Below are 19,578 nucleotides of genomic sequence, written 5' to 3' on the forward strand. Positions count from 1 at the left end.
ACTAACTCTAAAATGAGACAAACACAGGCAGTTCCTTTCATCATGCTCTCTGCAATTAAATAGTACAGGGTGGAATTATCTACTCTACTCTTATGGAGGATTGTACTCTAAAATGTCTCATTATGTACAAAAATGCAAGTAGTGATTAAGTCAGTGTAATGTACTAGATGTGAGTTGCATATCTGTTGTACATATTTCTAATGTAAATGTCATGTTTTAGCTGGTAATAATGGATATTGTACTGATAAATGTGGAAGGATTCTGTAAAACCCAGACCGTGCATGGGAACAATGAATTTTTAAATAATATTGCAACTTAATCTCACAGAATGTGTGGATGTCAATTTCTGATTAATTTTAGATGTCAGTCAATACCCAGAGCTTTGACTTATTTTATATGGACAAACGTATGTGGACACCTGATTATCACTCTTTCCAAATTGTTGCCACAAAGTAGGAATGACACACTTGTCTAGAATGTCTCTGTATTCTTTCACTGGAACTAAGAGGTCCGAACCTGTTCCAGCATGACTAAGCTCCTGTGCACAAAGTAAGATCCATGAAGGTATGATTTGCCAAGGCTGGGTTGGAAGAATTTGTGGGTTCTGCACTGAGCCCTGACCTTGACTCCACTGAACACCCTTAGGATGAACTGGAACACTGACTGCACCCCAGACCTCCTCACTCTTACAACATCTCACTAATGCTCTTGTAGCTGAATGAACACAAATCCTCACAGCTACACTCCAACATGTAATAGAAAAACAGAACAGTGGAGGTTATTATAACAGCAAAGTGGTCTAAATCTGGAAAGGGATGTTTAACAAGGACATATGTGTGTGATGGTCAGGTGTCCACAAACTTTTGACCATATAGCTTTTATTATCAAAAATGGAGGAACTGAGTTTCCTTTCTTGAACATCACACATGACAGGTGAGGTGTGCCATTAACTGCTTGTAGAGTCCTCATGATCCCTGCAATGCTGATCTCTCTCTCTCTCTCTCTCTCTCTCTCTCTGAAAGAAACACAGTGATCTTCATCTAAATGGGGTTTCACATCTTACAAAAATCACATATATTCTGTGAGTGTTTTGTTGCTGATAGGTAATACTCTAAAGTTTCAGTAATAAGTCATAGGGAATCATGAAACAGAGTTTGGCCATGAAAGATTTAATCACTCCATCCCCAGAGGAAGGAGAGTGGAGCTGCAGGAGCTCTGACCTCATCCGTCATCGCTCCGTTCTCGCGCAGACAGAAGATGAAGACTGCCTCATCCAGTCTGCCAGTCACACCGAGGCTCGAGTGTTGTCAATGTTGTGCAGAAATCTAATGCTGTGTCATGTACTTTCTCCATCGGGATTATTTTCTGAAGTGCCTGGATTTTCAGTCTTTTATTTTTGCATCCTGTATGAAATCCTGAGTTTGCTTACACTAGAGGCTCAGGCTGTTAAATGTAAGGTGTAATGGAAAGAACAGTTTAAAACATACATGTGTAAATAAGGTCAGAAAAAGAAGCCCATTAGTACAAAAAGGACACACTCACAACATATTGCATTAAAATGAATACTGAAAATTAAGGAACAATTCAAAGTACGTTCAGAAATTGCATGTCATTATCCAAGATATTGGCTTATGACATATGCAAGTTTTTATTCCTTTGTGGAATATAAGAAACTGAGATGTAAAACTATCTGACACCCATTTCACTACAGAACCGAAACAGTGAGATCTTGAAATAGATCATATTTAGGAGAATGATGTTCCGACTGTCTTGAGGATGAAGACCAGAGTTGTGACAGGTGAATTGTTTTGAAACAGGGCATATAGATAATATGGTAAAAAAACCATTTGATTCCTAGATTATTTATTCATTGATAACAGAGCATGCATCGGAGGAAAAGCTAGTCAGCATGTGCCCTATGCGGTAGATATTTGTTTTACAGTTTTTAGACTTTTTCACCTTTTCACCTTTATCACTTTCATAACTGGACCTGTCTGCATCGAGAGGAGATAAAGCAAAGATGAGGTCCACTACTGCAAGACACAATGCATTGTGTTCCATCTGTGACAAAATAAATAAAAAAGAATTTAATGAGAAATGACTTGCTGAATTTGCACTTGAATTACACTGCAGATTGCAAGTGACAAAATTTTAATTTGTATTTTAAAGAATTCATTGGTGTACCTTACCTGTGCAAGAGTGGTCATTAGTATCAAACAGTATCTATGAAAATGTTTGAGTGTTAATCTGAGCTTGGTTTATTTACATGTCCTCTATGTCAGCATCATAGCAAGGACTCCTCTCTCCCTTTTTGTTAGAAACATTAAAATTTTATTAAGTATACCATTATTTGTTTGTCCTCAGGATATTAAACTGGATATTAAATTCTACTCCAAACATTTAAAGTTTTATACATTTCAAGATTTTTCCCCATATAATATTAGACATTATACATGATGTACCTGATGGAAATAAACTAGACTCCGGAGGCACTTGAGTACTCGCTGGGTTTGTATGTTTTTGTCATCATTTTGCTGTGAAATTTGTTACACATGTGATAGTTGAACTTTGAACTGAGGAACACAGAGCAGCACATCTTTTCACAATGCAGTTGTGTTATCTAGGGAAAGTCTTGAATGTACATGACAGTTCGGAGATTCACCTCTTCATCCCTTGTCAAAACATCCCAAAAGATTTTTTGTATTAGGATCCATTTGGGTTCCTTTTCAAGTCTTTGAAATTAATGAAATTAATGTTGTTTTATAAATATGTGTAAAAGATTTTATTGTAATTACATGGAAAAGCAGGACATGTTGTGCTAATATTTAGTTGCCAGGACAGAATCTGATTTATATATATATATATATATATATATATATATATATATATATATATATATATATATATAGATCACAAATGATTAACAATCAATATATATATATATATATATATATATATATATATATATATATATATATATATATAAATTGATTAATATATATATTAATTGATTAATTGTTAATAATTTGTGGATTGTTTAAACGGGTCTTTTATATACATATATATATATATATATATATATATATATGACAGTTCGGAGATTCACCTCTTCATCCCTTGTCAAACATAGAGAGAAAAATTATTATATTATATTAATTATAAATTATTAATTGTTAATAATTTGTGGATTGTTTAAACAGGTCTTTTATATATATATATATATATATATATATATATATATATATACATATATATATAGATCCACAAATTATTAACAATATAGATCGAGATGTCTACAGGATTATTTCTAGACAGACAGACAGATAGATAGATAGATAGATAGATAGATAGATAGATAGATAGATAGATAGATAGATAGATAGATAGATAGATAGATAGATAGATAGATAGATAGATAGAGGAGAAAATCTAGTTAAAAACAGCTTAAGGTGAAATGATTTTACAACTCCCAAACCTCCTTAGTTTAATTTTCAATAACTTTCCAGTAACTAGACATTATTTACCACAAAGCTAGGAAAAAAGAAACCAAGCAAAAATCCTTCAGTATACTAATTGGTACACTGTAAAACATGATTTTTAAAGTCCTATTAAATTTATGGGAACATATTTGTCATATTTGACAAGTGTTGAATATTGAGCTCTAGTTTATAACGACATGTGAGTTGAAACAAAGCTTATCTTCAAGTTGAGTTTATTCACTTTTTTAATTCTACAGACGAGCTTTCGTTTCTAAGTAAAAACATTGTTAAATGTCTGACAGTGTACAACTTCTGAAGCTGATGCATGCTTAACAGTCTCTCATGTGTGACAACAGGTGACCAAACACATAAATCAATCAAAAAGAACATAACACTTCAATTCAAATGCCATAATTTCCCAACTATCTGATCCTAGGTATTATTAGGTCATCATCAATATAACACAGTTATGTCAGCTGTTACACGCTCATTCTAACAGGAATATTTGGCAACATGGCGACAAGTTAAGGCTAAGGGTTTATAAGGTCAATAAATTGAAGATGTTAGAAAGCATTGTAGTGTGTTAAGCAGAGATAGCAGCTGATGAATCTTCATTTCAAGACTAAAGTGTGTTCAGTTTAGAAAAGATTTCTGTACATTCTTTGTAATCTGAGTAGCAGGACAACTGTTTTTTCTCTCCTTCTGTAAAGTATCCTGAAGCAATTTACTGTTGTGAGTAAATTACAAAGTACAAAGCAGAATTTTGTGCCTCATGACTAGTGTTTGAAGCAATCATGAGTAATAGCACTTACACTCATCTGTAGGCTTTTTTTGTCGTTCTTGTGGCTCTAAATCTTACCTTTTTTTGGTCATTTGGTTGCACACAGACACACAGCTTTTTCAGTTGCTGTTTATTCTTTCAGCTCTCAGATCTATGATGTAGGACCCGGTCAGTATAATGTGTGTACATGACTGGTGCAATACTGGCTTTCCAATATACAATTCTACAGTAGACTCCTGACCACATTCTTATGTAATATATGTTGAATGTTGATTTTTTTTTTTTTGTATTCAATTTGATGTTCAGATGCATCTTCCATGTTTGTCTGGAGTTTGCATGTTCCCTCTGAGCCTTGGGATTTTCTTCCTGGGTATGCCGCTTCTTCCTCAGTCCAAAGACATGTGATGTCTGACTGGCATCTCTAAATTGTCCATAGTGTGTGAATGTGTGTGATTATGCTGTGATGGGTTGGCACCCAATCCAGGGTGTCCCCCAGTCCAGGGTGCCCTGTATCCCTTGGCATAGACTCCAGGTTCCCTTTGACCCTGTGTAGGATAAGAAGTACAGAAAATGGATGGATGGGCCAAAGAAATGCAGACTAGTCATTAGGGTGGTTTAATATACTGTGAGGTATAGCTTGCTCAAAATTTGGAGCAATGTAAAATGAATCGTGAACTGTGGTGTTTTTCAGCTCCCATTGTACAGTAGTTTGTCTGTATCCTGTCACTTTTGCTTACATGTGTATATAATAAATTAAAAGATGTTAAAGACATATGTTAGTAATCCAATTATAAGGCTACAATCCAAGTGTTCTTACTGAATTTCTTGATTTTGTTTTTTTAAATATCTTTAATCTGACAGAAGATACAGTTGTATGTCATTTATACGAGAACTGGCAAAATAAACTAATTATGATTGATTTATCCATATAAATTAAGACCTAGTTACGCCCACTTGCACATGATTATATATAGCTACTGCATCTCCTTTTGCTATCATTTGAATTTATGTGAATTTGCCATGTGTATGTTTGCTCTTTTGGTTGAGGAAATGATTACGAACTTCTGTTGTTTGTTTTTCACATGTTTTGTAACTGTTATATTCCTCTTAGAATATGTCAAAAAAAACAAACAAAAAAAACTATCCTCACATGTGTCTGAATGCAGAGTGAGTTTGTAATTCCCAACCAGTACTGATGATTAGCAAGCCACTGTGAACGCACCACGCTAAACACAACAGGCAACATGCAAGAAGGTGATGAAGTCTTTTGGACAGTCCAAATCCCTGATCAAGCCTTTGAGCAGCCACACACCACAGGTCCTCACCTCGATGATGTCACCAAAGAGCAGACTACACAGGGGACCTTTGAGGCTCATGGATACCATTTTAGACAATTCATCTGTTCAGTTTTGGTAAATTGTGAAAGGTTACTTATTTTTTTCTTTTTAAAATAGTTATTTTCTTACTAACTTCCACTAGCCAGTTGCAAACTAAATAAGTGCCCCCTCACATTAATAACTCGTTCTCATCCCCATGAAATTTCCCATCTCATCTCCAAAGCCAGTTTCTCTTATCATTTGCACATGCTAAGTTATTATTAGCTAGCCACGTATGCCATAATAATACAGTTGGGGAAGATAAATAATTTTGGCAAAAATAAATTACACTGGCGTGAGTTAAACTTAGACTCAAATTGGGCACATCAGGCTATTTTTATAATGTTGTAGTTGATTACAGAACAGAGGTCATCTATCTCCTGCTCCCATTCAGTATATTAGAAACTTGTGTAACTGTTGAAAATGTAACTTGTACAGTGCTATTTTATTTTTAATCTACACTTGGGGGAACATGGTTGTATAACTGACCTCATCAGTTAAAATCACTGAAAATAAAGACAGAGTACTGAAAGAACCTGATTTTTCATCTTCTTCCCATTTCCAGCAGTTTGGATGATGAAACATTTAGTCGACCATGTAGCCTGTGGAATATTCCAAAGATTTTATTGGAGTGAATGTGTTATCAGCTATCAGTGCTGAGTTTGAGGGAATGTTTTGGGTCAGAACTAAAATGTACATTTTTCATAACCTGTAATGGGTGACTCGTGGGAAAAGGATGTTTCAAACATATGATGTTAAATGGATTCTTCATCAACACTTTTTCAAGAATTTGAAATATTAGTACTTATTATTAGGTAAAGTTCATTTTTAAGTGATTTATCTAAAATATCAAGTCAAGAAGCTTTTTATTTACTTTTATATAAGATATTTTTATATAATATAATATGCACATATGTAGAAGTTTAGACATGTGCTCAATATGCATATTACCTTACCTTTACATATATATTTGTAACTGTAATACCAGTGTCAGCTATAATGACGGTTATCTTTATCTCCATCTGACTATCACTTTGCTTTGTTTTTTGTTTGATCTAGAGCTCATTTTTAGCTAACTGTTGCATAGCACATGGCAGGCTGAGACATTTCTGGTTTTGATCATCTCCAGAGTCTCCCATTTAGATCCTGAGCTCAGGTTACTCATATCCGCGAGGGATTTCTCTGGGTTCTCCGGTTTCCTTTAACCACCCCGAGAAGCATGCAGGTACAGTAGAGGGATCGGTTGTCTCTGTAAGTGTGAATAATTGTGTGAATCTGGTCAGGAATCCAGAGATAAAACGATTACTGAAGACGAAACTATAGGATGTCCAAAAAAAAAATCTCCATACAGATGGGACATGAACACAAAATGTGTCATGCACGGTTTATATTATTCACATATTTTTTTCCAAGCTTTAAGAATGCCTCTGACAAAATAAGAGTGATCATTTTGCATGGCATTGATCAGGAAGCTGTCGCAAATTCGCGTTGGGATTTAACAGGAAACATGACGAGCACATTACACCCAATACTGCTGCCAAACTTCTTGGCTTTGTACAAAACGTCTGGAAACATCTGGCACAACCGACATGCTGCTGGCATACATAGTAACTTATTCTACATAGACTTTTGGGACAGCTTGTATTTTAGAGATTGCTAATGCGAATATATTTTTAGCTGCTTATTCAGATTCAAAAAAATAAGCTTTAAAGGAGTGGTGAATTCTGAGCTGAGATTGGAGCTGTGAACACACACACACACACACTCACACACACACACACTCCGGAATCCCAGTCATGTGCAGTTCCTTTGCCGGGTGTTTTCATCGACCAGCAGCTACTACTACTCTACAGCATAGCGACTCCACACTCTGCTCTGTGTGTGTGTGTGTGTGTGCGTGCGTGCGCGCGTGTATGTGTGTGTGCGCGGGGAGGCAACATACAGCCTCGAGACCACTTCTCCCTCTTTTTTCTGTTACTTCATTAACCCTTTAAAGCTGTAGTGTGACTGCTTGTGGCGTTTCTACCCCCCGCCTCTTTAAACTCGGCGTCTCCACTGCAGCTCCTTCTTGCTAAGTTGAATCCAAACCGCCGGAGAGCCTCGTCCACAAGCTCGATGTGTCTCCTGCAGGACAATTCACACCTCTCCGGGCTTCTGCTCTTCGGAATTCCCGCAACCGTTTTGTAGTTGAACTTTGCAGCAAAGATCTTGCTGACTCCGTTTACCCTGCTGGTTTTATACAAATATATATTTTTGTACTTTTCTTGTGGAAGTGATGGCGGAGCAGCGCGCGCTCCTGCTCCTCTTTATCACCTCTCTGTACTCGGGGGCTTCTCTTGCAGATAAAGGTAAGCTTTTTATTTCCGAGTGATTTCTTCTCTCTCTCTCTCTCTCTCTCTCTCTCTCATTTCCGTTTTAGTGTTAAATCTTTCAAGCTTTGATTGCCGCTAAAGAGCTTCCTCTGGCTTTTTTAAGGTTTGTGCCACCAACACCGCAATGTTCTCCAGGGCTCGCGACACTTGGCTATTTTTGCCTTTAAAAAATTGATTCTTTCATTTGCACTTCTGAATAATATTACTGTTTGGTCCTCTATGGTGTATGTCTGTGGTGTAGGGCATATAGAGTGTTCTCTTTGGTGAATTATTACAGGGAAAAAAGCAATGTCTCGAGACAGTCGCGAGCCGATAAGACACCATGATGGGTGTTCAGACTTAATACACTGAAAACTGAGTAATAGTACTAGGAAAGAGGTAGTACTTAAAATCCCACAGTGTGTCTGATTCAGGAGTGATGGCTGATCACATCACACCAGCATATGATCAGTGAAAAAAATCCAGAAACAAAGCCTCAATTTTTCCACAACTGTGAAGTCTGATTTCTGCATCTGTGTCCTTTTAAACATGAACATGAGCCATAGGTTGGTGAGGAATGTGCTGAATGTTTGAGCTCTTGGATTTGTAGAAGTGAAGGAACTTTGTGTGTGTGTGTATGTGTGTGTACGTGCTGGAGAATGTTTTGTTCATGTGGCAAGTTTCAAGTTACTAACCAAAGCTTAGTCCCGAAAACAAATTTAGCCTGTTTAAAACACACATTCTGGTGTTTCATTGTGTCCATCAAAGTCCTCGCAAAAAAAGTGCAGATTAACTGTCTGACAATTCCAGAGGGTTTCCTAAAGTAATTTCTTTTTATATAACTTGTATACATTGAAACGAAATGTGTCTTCAGGACCATGAAACAGCGCATTGCAAATACAGCCTCAAGTGCAATAGACAAAACTTCAAGATGTCATTCATTCATTTATCCATCCATCCATCCATCCATCCATCCATCCATCTTCAATAACCCCTGTTTTCCTGGTCAGGGCCATGTGGATTCAGAGCCTGGTCCTGGCAACACTGGTGAGAGAAGAATACACTCTTGATGGGGTGAAAGTTCAAGCTCAGGATCGAACCGAGGGTCCCAAACTGGGCCATAGACAAAATGTAAAAATGCAAGAACAGTAAATGTTGATTAGACAGGACTGCAGAGCAAGATTGGATGGAAGAAACCACTTCAGATGATTGCAAACCTGGTTGGTGCTTTGGTTCTATTATCTGATGACTCAGGAACATTTATTCAAACACTGACAATATGCATTACATGTAGTCCAAGAATGTTCTGGAGTAGGAAGTAAGCCAGCAGTGTGGCATGCTTTTTTGCAAATGATTCTTTTTGGCTATGTGGTTTTGGATTTATTCGTCATTATTACAGAACAGAAAGAGTCTAATGTATGTATGGAAAATATCGTCTTATTACATTTTCATTAGATTTTCATGCTGACTTTATCATTGGAACTTCTTTTTCTTAATTGCATGTGGCACGGCAGGTAATGAGCAGAAATGGAGACATCTGTAACCATCTCAGTGTCACACTTGAGTTCTCTGCGGGGGGGACTGTCTGATCTCCAAAGCAAGCTTAATCCTCATCAGTGTCAGTCAAGATGACTGACGTTTTACTGCGATCTCACCAAACACGATAGAAAATGAGTGTCCTTGTTTGCATGGACATACACACACACTACTCCTTAGCATTATGTTAAGGTCCAGCTGACCCAGAACCCAAACACACACACACACACACACACACCAGCACGTCCTATCTGTGTGCTCTTGTCTACGTGTGAATGGGAGAGGCAGCAGGGTGTCTGCAGGCTTCTCTCAGCTGTTGCTCTGCTGCCTCACACAGCTGCCCCTCCTTCTAGCCTATCGCCTGAGATGGATTAATCAAGCTGGCTAATTAAACCCATGTGTAAACATGTAGCCACGAACAGAGCAGGGTATTCGTTCAAGCACTCGTTTGGGGCATGAGGCTATTCATTGAGTACTGCTCGTTCCGCTATGGAGAATGGACAAAGATTCATTACTTGCTGCATCCGTGTCAGTGAAAGCAGTTCAGGCCTGGTGTTAGATTTTCTGAATTAATTTTTCAGTTATCAAATTCATGAAGAAACCTTTTTTCTGAACAGAATGTAAAATTCAAAGGATGATATGCTGTTTGAGACTTTTTTTTTTGGATATACAAGCTTTAGTGTTTAATCCCTAATGATCCTGCCTGGATTTGAACTTATAGTGCGTGTTTGTGCTATTTTATCCAGCCCCTCTTGGTTGGATGAGTATCCTATAACTCATGTTGGCGAGACGTTCTGGAACCCATGTTGAGTGGCAGGAGAACATGCTGGAACGCTGTGGCTTGGATAAGAGAAGTGACTGAGGCCAGTAAATTTGTGGGTGTGGGATAGATGACAGATTCCAGGCTCGACAGCAGCGTCTCATGCTGCTGTTTATCATGGCAGAACATCTTTAGCCTTGTGGATGCATCGATTACTGACTTGTTAAGGAGCCTTTCTTGGTTTCTCCAAATGATCTGACTGAACAGAAAGCCTAGCTGTTTGTGCTTGTTCAACATCTCTGGTGATTTTTACAGCTCTACTCTGAAGACCCCAGAGAAGAGAATTAGAGGTTAAAGGCTAAAACTCGACTTTAACTTAGTCAACATCGCTTTTGTTGACAGCCGTCTGACAGACCAACAGGCTTGGAATTGAAACAGTGAAGCGTAAAGGGGGTGGGCGAAGCTGTGGATGGGAATTGAAATTGACGGCCTTGACAGCCATTTGTGAGAAATTGAAAGGGATAAATTGGCCGCCCATCAGTCCATATTTAGAGCTTTGGATTGTGCTTGTTTTTCTCAGTATAGTGTTAGGAATGATTGAATGTTTAGTGTTTTGTTTAGAATGCAGATTTAAATCTGAAATGTAAAACAATACGAGAAAAACAAAAGAACCGTTGTTAAACTAAAGTTGTGGAAAAACCCAACATGTTAATTAGGATCTAAGCGCTAGTCTTAAGTAGATTTTTATTACAAATGACATGGCTAGAGCCTGGCTACTGATGTTCATGAATTTAAAATAACTGAACAATTGAAAAATATGTGTATATATAACCCCTACACTTAAAATTAAAATGAAAGATTCAACACAAATGATAAATACTGTGTCCTTTAGGAGAGGAAGAATTCACTCAAAGGCGTGTGTTGCAGTGATTTATTTATCACCCCTTCTTGTGTCGTGCCTAACAACATGTTTACCCGGGGTAAAATCACACGCGCCCCCGAGTAGCTTACCGCTTTTCAAAAACTGAGATAAATACAATATGATAAAATCCAGCGTTTAATACGATATTGAATTGATTTTTTAAATATTTGTTGTAAACAATTATAACAATTATACAATTACAATACAATTATACATCATGTAGTGTAGTCTGTTGACAGCAAACTTTGGTTGCTAAGCAACATAACAGCTAAAGATTAGGCCATTAGACAGATAGAATAATGGATGCTTTAATACAGAATTAGTGTGATCTGGCAACATGTTTGAGTATGTCAAAGGATTTTACGCTAGCTTTCAGCATGGCTCAGATTTGATTTCAGAACCAAAAGTACTCATTTTTAGTTTTTTAAACACTATATTGAGGTTGGATTCTCCAATCTGATTGGTCAAATGTTGATTACATTTCAACAATAGTGTTATTCTAATCACAGGCTAATATGAATACACTTTATAGTGTTTCTATAGTAACAACTAATTAATAGCGACTTGAATGGCAGATGATCTACATAATCTAAGTCTAGTAATAAACAGATTAAAAGCATGTTTAGCAAAAAATGTTTGTTGGTATTGCAAGGCTTTGTTATAAGGATATTTGGGGTATTAGTCAGGAAGTGTTCTGAGAAAATATGATTTATCTGTAAGATGTTGCAATTTTTGTCTTATTCACCTTGAGATAGAGAAGAAGGGAGCTTCATGAGGGAAAAACTGTTTACGACGATAACGTAAGCTATACTATCAGCTATAAATGGTTTAAAAAGCCCAGTGCAATGAATTAAAAATTGAAATTAGAGGCTGTGGTGAAAGAGGAATGAAATACTCTGGGATGTGCTGTCATAGGAAAATAACTAGCCCAGGCTTTGGGCTAGTAATGGCCTTCTTTTTTTTGTTTTATCTGCTATTTACTTTGAATAGCGGCGAACTAAGCAGTGAAAAAGAGCAAAACACACTCTGATTTAACATTTTGCCCTGGATTTAAATTTAGATTGTGTTATTATGAGGCAGGGTCCAAAAATCTGAGACCACATTGAAAATCTGGGATTATTTTCCATTCAAAATAGAAAAATTTAAAGGAGGTTTTCTGAAATATTTAAAACACAAAGGAAATATTCGGCACTATTTCTAGTTCCCTAGCAAATGTATGATATTGACCATGTTAACTGCTTTGCACAAAAGGTTCATACTAAAAGGTTTTACTCATTATTAATCTTTTCTCTTGAAGCACATTTTCAGTATATTTAATGTAAAGAGGATCATAAAGTTTTGCGTAAACTTGCGTATTCCACGCCAGCTCGAGTTCACACTGTCCTGAAAGCACAAAGGAGACGAACCAAACACTGAAATACATGTAAATATTTCAATATTCTCCTTTTTGCATTCAAGTTGTTGTTGTAATATCATTCATTATGAAATCTGTTGTATTCGTTTAGAAAAGAATGCACAATAGAAGCATTTTCACTAGTGAGCTCAGAGATTTGGACCCTGTTGTATGTATATGTGGTTAATATGTGTGTGTCTGTAGGCATGTACAATTTTACACAGAGTCACACATATGAGGGGATTTTCTCTGGAATGAGGTGTGTACCTGTCTGAGGAGAAGAAAAGCACTGCTGATCCCTGTGTCATGTCTTGTGTGTGTTTGTGTGTGTGTACATGTCTTGGGAAGGAGTGGTCCTAGAAAGAGGGGGTAGTGGCTCAAAGGTGAAGTCCGGCGGGAAAATCTAGAGCTTTACATTTTTTGACCGCCACTGTTGAGCTTGAGCGTGGCCCCTACCCATCATCTACTCGGCTTAATTTTAAGCTGCTTTGGGTAAAAACATCTGGCCGGTGAATATCTTAAACGTAAACGGATGGAGCCACGTCTGTTTGCAAGAGCTGCTAACACGGTGGCTTTAAAATTCAGTACAGAATATTAATAATGGAATTTTTTTTCCCCAAGATCTTGCTCAAAAGTACAATTTCAGCATAACTTGTAAACATCTTTAAATAATGATGTTCTTGAACTGCTGGGGAAAATCATATATTCTTTCACCTTCTGTGAATGATTGATTTAAGAGAGCAAAGCCAGCAGTAATGTTCTGCTTTACAGTAGCGCTACACACAGGCCGCAGTGCTCGTAAAATGCACTCAGGCTTGGCAGTGGCTTGTGAATGATAAACTGACCTTTCCTTCTCATTAGTTTTATGGAGTATCAGCTTTATCTCTCCAGGGCAGGGCCTTTTCATGGATAGGCCTCTATGTGATCCATTTTTTGTTTTATTTTTTTAACTGGGGAAAAACAAGAGAATGTCCTTAAAATTCACTGACTCTTAAAAAGACACAGCCAAGTATAAGACGAGTAAAATGTCGCTTTGTTATGAGGCGCTGAGGAAAAGAACACTACTGCTTAGCAAAGCAATGGTGCAAGTTTGCAATATCAACATATTTGCTTGCAGAATTTAAAAAAAAAAAAGATTTTAATGAATGGATAACACGTGTAATTCAACAGTGCAAGTTTATTTTCTCTCAGACTTTTCCCAAATCGCACGCACTATCCTATGCCGTTTTGTAGTATAAACAGTGTGAGTAGTGTGTACGCACTGAAAAAATTCCCCCAAGGGAAAAGCCACCTCAGACAGATGTTAATGCTAGTTGTGAACCTGGCATTTGTGTCTAATGCTGCATCTGAGTCATGGTCATTACCGACCTACAGCGAGGAAAAAAATAAAAAAACACTGAAACGTTGGACAGTCTCCTAAAACCCGAGTTCAGCAAGTGACGCCAGCTCAACATGGCTGCTATAGCACTGCTATAACGTTGTACAGTTTACTTGGTAGACTCAGCCTCAAACAACCCTGCTGAATGTCTGATGCATACGGCATGCGAAATTTGAAACAGTTTGGAATTTTCGTAGTCGACTCGCATGTCACGTTTTTTACTGGTCCGCCTGGAAACAAAGCCGTCATTAGGCTCTACTTTACTCATGGAAGAAGGAAGCTGTCACGTTTACAACTGTGACCAAAGAGCTGTTATGAGGATCAGCTAAACACTGGATTTTCCAAATGATGTAAAGTTCACAGACACTTTCATTTGCACGACTTTCTTAAAATGAGCAATCTATGTTTTTTTAAAATTTACACTGAACAAAACAAACTGTGATTGGTTGCTTCAGCTGTCAGTCACATGCCATCTTGGCTGGTCCTTGGTCCCTGGAGTTCATACTTTCTGCAGCCAGTCTGAAGGTCTGCTACCAAAAGCGATCATGGAGGTGTCTGTGTCCAAGTGGAATGCAGTATGAGTGAAAGGACCACAAGTGACTTGTAATAAATGATGGCGTGTCAGGTAATTAGCACATCTTTAATCTACTTGTGACTGACTTTCTTTGTCCTCTGCACTCCTCGTCCCCTGGGGCACCCAGAAGAGCGTGTGCTACTGGATTACACTGACCCCTGACTGAACCTGTCCTAACCGTCCTATCCCTCAGTAGAGATATTGTTCTGGAAAGACTGATGGGAATTAATTATATAGTAAGACTGTGTTGTCAGTAAGCCAATTAATTTCATCCTTTAGTAACAGTGGATAATAAATGTTTTTGTACGTGCAAGTTTTATGTATCCAGCTCCGGTGCTGCGGGGGGACTCTTCAGTCAGAGCAAAATCACTGTTGCTAATTAAACACAAGTTAAGGCGTGCAATTACCCGCTGCCTGTGGTATGACAGGAATACATACTCCTTTATGCTAGAAGGGTCTCCAGGGACACTCGGACGAACAAATCGCTCTGTGTACAAACCCTTGTGATTGTTTAACATATTTATATTTGCATGAGAGAGTGTGTTCTTCCTTTTGTTCACCGCACACACACCAGAGTTTTGTCACCTTGCCATAAGATGTGGCTGCTTTAGTGGAGTATTCAAGACTGTGGTCTTGTGACAAGTACCTTGTTTCTTGATGTCCCTCTTGATGCTGCCATCTGCTCCTATCAAAAAAGCTCCACGAGCCGACTTTATATTTAAGACATTTTGGCATTTATTAGTACCTTTAATAGATAGAGTGATGGTGAATGACTTGAACGAGCAGAAATCAGCTAAGAACCAATGCAAGTGCTAAATGGCTCTTGAGTCATAGTGTAGATGCCGGCAACCGAGTGGAAAAAGGAAGCTTGTGTGTCTCAGTGCTGGCTGACCTGAACTGCTCCAATGCGTGAATTTCTCTCACTGCATACTCGCTTCACTGCTCCACCCTTCTCAATGTCTTCGTGTGTGTGCAATTCACATCTCCTTACACTCATTCTTAAAGATGATGCTTACTGACTCAGTTCTGTGGGCTCATGTCACAGGTGTGCAGGTTTACACTTATAGTGGGAAGATGCTGTAGTGCCTCCTTTTGAGGTATACAGTAGACAAAAAAACAGTTTGCTGTCTGCTTTGATTAATTGTGGAATACATCCAGATCGCCGTCATTTCATATAGATCACATTATATCATCATCCACAGTCCTGGAGGAATGTTGTTTTGTTTCACTCTGTGCTGCATCAACTATATATGTTTGAGGGTCTTAACTTGACTTGACCACGTCATCACATGATCTTGGAGTATGGAGCATGTCCACTGTCACTGTCATCTATTCTTTATTTTAATTCTTGTTTTTGCAACATTTCTGGTGCCAACAGAGCAGACGGAAATCAAGCCTGTGATGAAGGAATATGCATTGTGTACGTCTCATGATGTTAATAATTCATTTTGTATTTGCTAGGGATGTTACAGAAAGGTATAGAAGTCTGTAATGAAGTGTCTCATTATTGTGTGTGTGTGTGAGAGAGAGAGAGAGAGAGAGAGAGGTGTCGCATTAGTCCTCCAGATAAAGCCAGGGTAAAGGTTCAGACTGTTCCCCTAAGGCCATGAGACTGGGCCCAGTGCCTCCACTCTACCAGTACTGCTTAATTAAATGAGAGAATTACACCCTATTAATAAATCAGTCATTACTGAAATGTTAACACGGTCAGTATGCATTTACTCTCACCAATGCACCTGTTGGCGTAATTAATTGGACACGTGCCATGTTTCCTGCACTGCCCAGCAGCAGAGTTTCCCTGTTTTTGTTTTTAAGCTTAAGAGCCTTCGGGGTGAGCCATGGTACTGTGTTAATGGCACTTTTAGTCTGCTATTATTGATATACTCAAATCACTATTCTGCTCAAAATCGACATGAAGTCAGCGAGGAAATCTGAAACAGAAACGTGTCTGGTGCTGTGTTGACGCAGGGAGCTGCACTGTCGAGGTGTCTTGGGAGCTGCAGTTTTCACTTCAGTGCAGGCAGCTGGATAGGAAACTCGCAACACCACAGTGCACTGTAATACATTTCCAATAGCATCCAGTACAAGTCCATTAAAAAAAAATCTTAAGCGACATAAATAGAGACAACACACTAAAAACCTTTCCTCAACATCCAATGCATCACAGCTCCCTGACGACAAATCTCATTTTTACACCAAAGCTTTCATTTCTGTGTGTTTTCTCTCCACCTAACCTCCAAATGTACATATTGACCTTCACATTATTTTAACTGTGCACTGTCAATAAGATTTTCAGATATCCTAGCCACAAATCAATGTAGTTGTAGCCTTTTTAAAATCTCTGTGGGAGCTAGAACTTCCGCACCGTGTGAGTTTTACCCCGCGGCAGAGCGCACGCTGCTGAAGTAAGGCTACAGGCTGAAATATCGAGCTGACATTCAGAAAAGTCTCTGCTGTGCATTTTTTAATGATTATTTCTCTTCATTATTTCTTCTGTTAAACATGCATGCCACCATCGACAGGAGGAAAGTTTAATTACAGAGGAAAATGATACTCTAAATACATTTACATTCAATGCAAAGCGGTTAACTGAGTATCCATTCATTAACTCTGACAGATACCTGATTATTAAAATGTAGGTATCCCCAGTCTGCACACGTGTTTTGAATCTCCTGGCCTTAACCGCTATGGCTTGTACTTTGAGCGACAGTGGGCTGTATTGATAAGGCTTCCTGAGGGGAAACTATTATGTGTTATACAGGAAGCAATTACGAAGAGCTGGCTGTTGCCTAATCTCTCTGAGTAAATATATTTTGATGGTCGTGTGTGTGTGTGTGTGTGGTTTAAGAGAATGAGGGGAATGAAGGCCAAATAAAAGACACTTCTTTCCTGTGGTAGTTCAATGTGTTTCCTACATAAAATACACGACATTGCCAAAAGTTTGTGGACACCTGACCATCACACCCATATGTCTTCCTTCCACAAAGTTGGAAGCACACAATTGTATGATCTTAAGATGTCTTTAAATATACTGTAGCATTAGAATTTTCCTTTCCTGGGACTGGAACCTGTTTCAGCAGGACAATGCCCTTGTGCATAAAGCAAGCTCAATAAAGTCATGGGTTGCCATGGTGGATGATGGTGTCCTGCACAAAGAACTCAAGTGTCCTGCACAAAGCCCTGACTCTGACTCAACCCCAATGAACACATTTGGGATAAATTGGAACACTGACTGCACTCTTACCCAACATCAGTGTCTGATCTGACTAATGCTCTAATAAAGGCAATTATTATTAAAGTGAGGTTTAAATACACAGCATTCATATTACAAATTTTTGCCTTTCATGGACTGAAATCTCGCCGTTTAGACTAGACATTTTTCAGTCAGTTTGAGTTCATTCGGTCGTCATGTACGAGCAGCACTCGTCATGTGCTCATTTTTTTGTGTCCTCTTGAAACTTTTCCTACTTTTCAAATGCCCTTTAATTATCCTTTTGAATGACAATGTTAATTAACCCATGACATGTCCAGCTCTCCACTGGAACCCGCATAGCTTTAACAACCTCATCATATGTTTCATTCATCACAGTAAGGTGTCATCACACTCCCTCTTCCTGTAAATTACTCTGCGTAATGAAAAAGCAGTGTAGGTGATTTAACAACTCCTTATGGCTCTCTCCTGACCTGCAGCAAGTCCCAGTCATCCACCTTATGCCTGTTTGCTCCATGATTAATGACTAAAGTGTTTATGTATGTCTGTGATAACTGTGACGGATCATTGACTGTGACCAATTTACTTAGTCGTTTGGGGACTTTGGGGCTGCTTTATGTCCACTGGCACTTCATTGGACAACAGAGGCAGGGTGCAGTTTTAAGGAAAGCGCCTTAGGCACTCATCTGTCACCTGCTGCTGGATCGGCTACTCCTGTTATTAAGTTTCCTTTGTACTTCTGGGGGACTACTGAAACAAGCATTTCAACTGATGAAGCACTTTGTTAAATTAAGTAGTGAAAAGTGAATTTGATCACATCAAATTCTTGTCAGTGAATTTCCAAGTGTTTGTCCATCCTGAAATCTTAACACTTGTCTGATTCCAGTAAAGCGTAGTTGAAAAAAAAAATGAAACAATCCGTCGTTCCAACCCTTTTACACTTCTTATTGTTATTTTGGCCTTTTGCCAAAACCCTCTCCTCAAAGCGTCTTGCGCTGAAATCAGCTGCTTTCTTTTGTCATGGAAGAATAAAATTGCTGCAGGTTTATCATCAATACTAAGATAAACTCAAAGACAAATGATTAACAAAGATGTTTCTAACTTTGCTCCACTGAGCAATATCTGACAGATATTTTTAATCCGTTTATCCACCCTTGAGAATTTGAGCCAGTTTCTGCTTTTAAGCCAGCTGGTTGTCAAGAACGGCTGCAGCGGGGAGATAAAAACCCAGTCACGTCCACCGGTGAAGACGAGGCCGAAGCAGTAATGGAAAGGGCAGACTCAGACAGGTGAAAGACGCAAGGAACAAGAGGGAGCGCCTGAAGGAAGAAAAAAGAGGCAACATCCGGAAAAAGCTAGAGGGAACTGCTGTTTTTGTGTTGTACCTTTAAGTATTTCTGGAATAGATGTCGTGCTGGGATTTCAAGAAGCGCATCCTGACTGTCTTCTTTGCTATGGCTTCAGGAGTCCAAAATCAAGGGAGTCCTCGGAGGCTTCACTGCTGCTCAGAATGAGACATCCCTGTACTGTACTTGAACCCCTTGCCTTGTTTAATAAAATATGGAGGCTAGCGTCCTCCTAACTCATCACAAATCTCTCATAACACAATGAGATTTGTCTATATGTCTAAAGTATGTGAACATCCTGACATTTACACCTGTGTGTGTGGGCCTCACACTGATCTCCTGATTGTTGCCACAATGTTGGAAGTCCAGAATCGTCCAGAATGTCTTTGTATGCTAGGATTGAGATTTCCCCTCACTGCCCGACAAACATGTTCCAGCATGACAGTGGCATTGAGGTTTATAAAGATATGG

At 38.5% G+C, this 19,578-nt stretch overlaps 1 protein-coding gene across 7 annotated transcripts in view; it reads left to right on the top strand.

Annotated features, from left to right (window-relative positions):
* Positions 1-7,482: 7,482 nt before the first annotated feature.
* neo1b (neogenin 1b) overlaps positions 7,483-19,578 on the top strand; it is a 118,057-nt gene continuing 105,961 nt past the window's right edge. For 2 of the 7 annotated variants that reach the window (XM_058407440.1, XM_058407437.1), the window contains exon 1: positions 7,483-7,984. In XM_058407440.1, coding sequence (XP_058263423.1) covers positions 7,912-7,984 — 73 coding nt within the window. In that variant the 5' untranslated portion in view covers positions 7,483-7,911. The remainder of the gene's footprint in view (positions 7,985-19,578) is intronic. The other 5 variants (XM_058407434.1, XM_058407435.1, XM_058407438.1 and 2 more) reach the window with 3 other exon arrangements.

This window comes from Hemibagrus wyckioides, linkage group LG14, assembly GCF_019097595.1.
Source record: "Hemibagrus wyckioides isolate EC202008001 linkage group LG14, SWU_Hwy_1.0, whole genome shotgun sequence".
NCBI classification, from domain to species: domain Eukaryota; kingdom Metazoa; phylum Chordata; class Actinopteri; order Siluriformes; family Bagridae; genus Hemibagrus; species Hemibagrus wyckioides.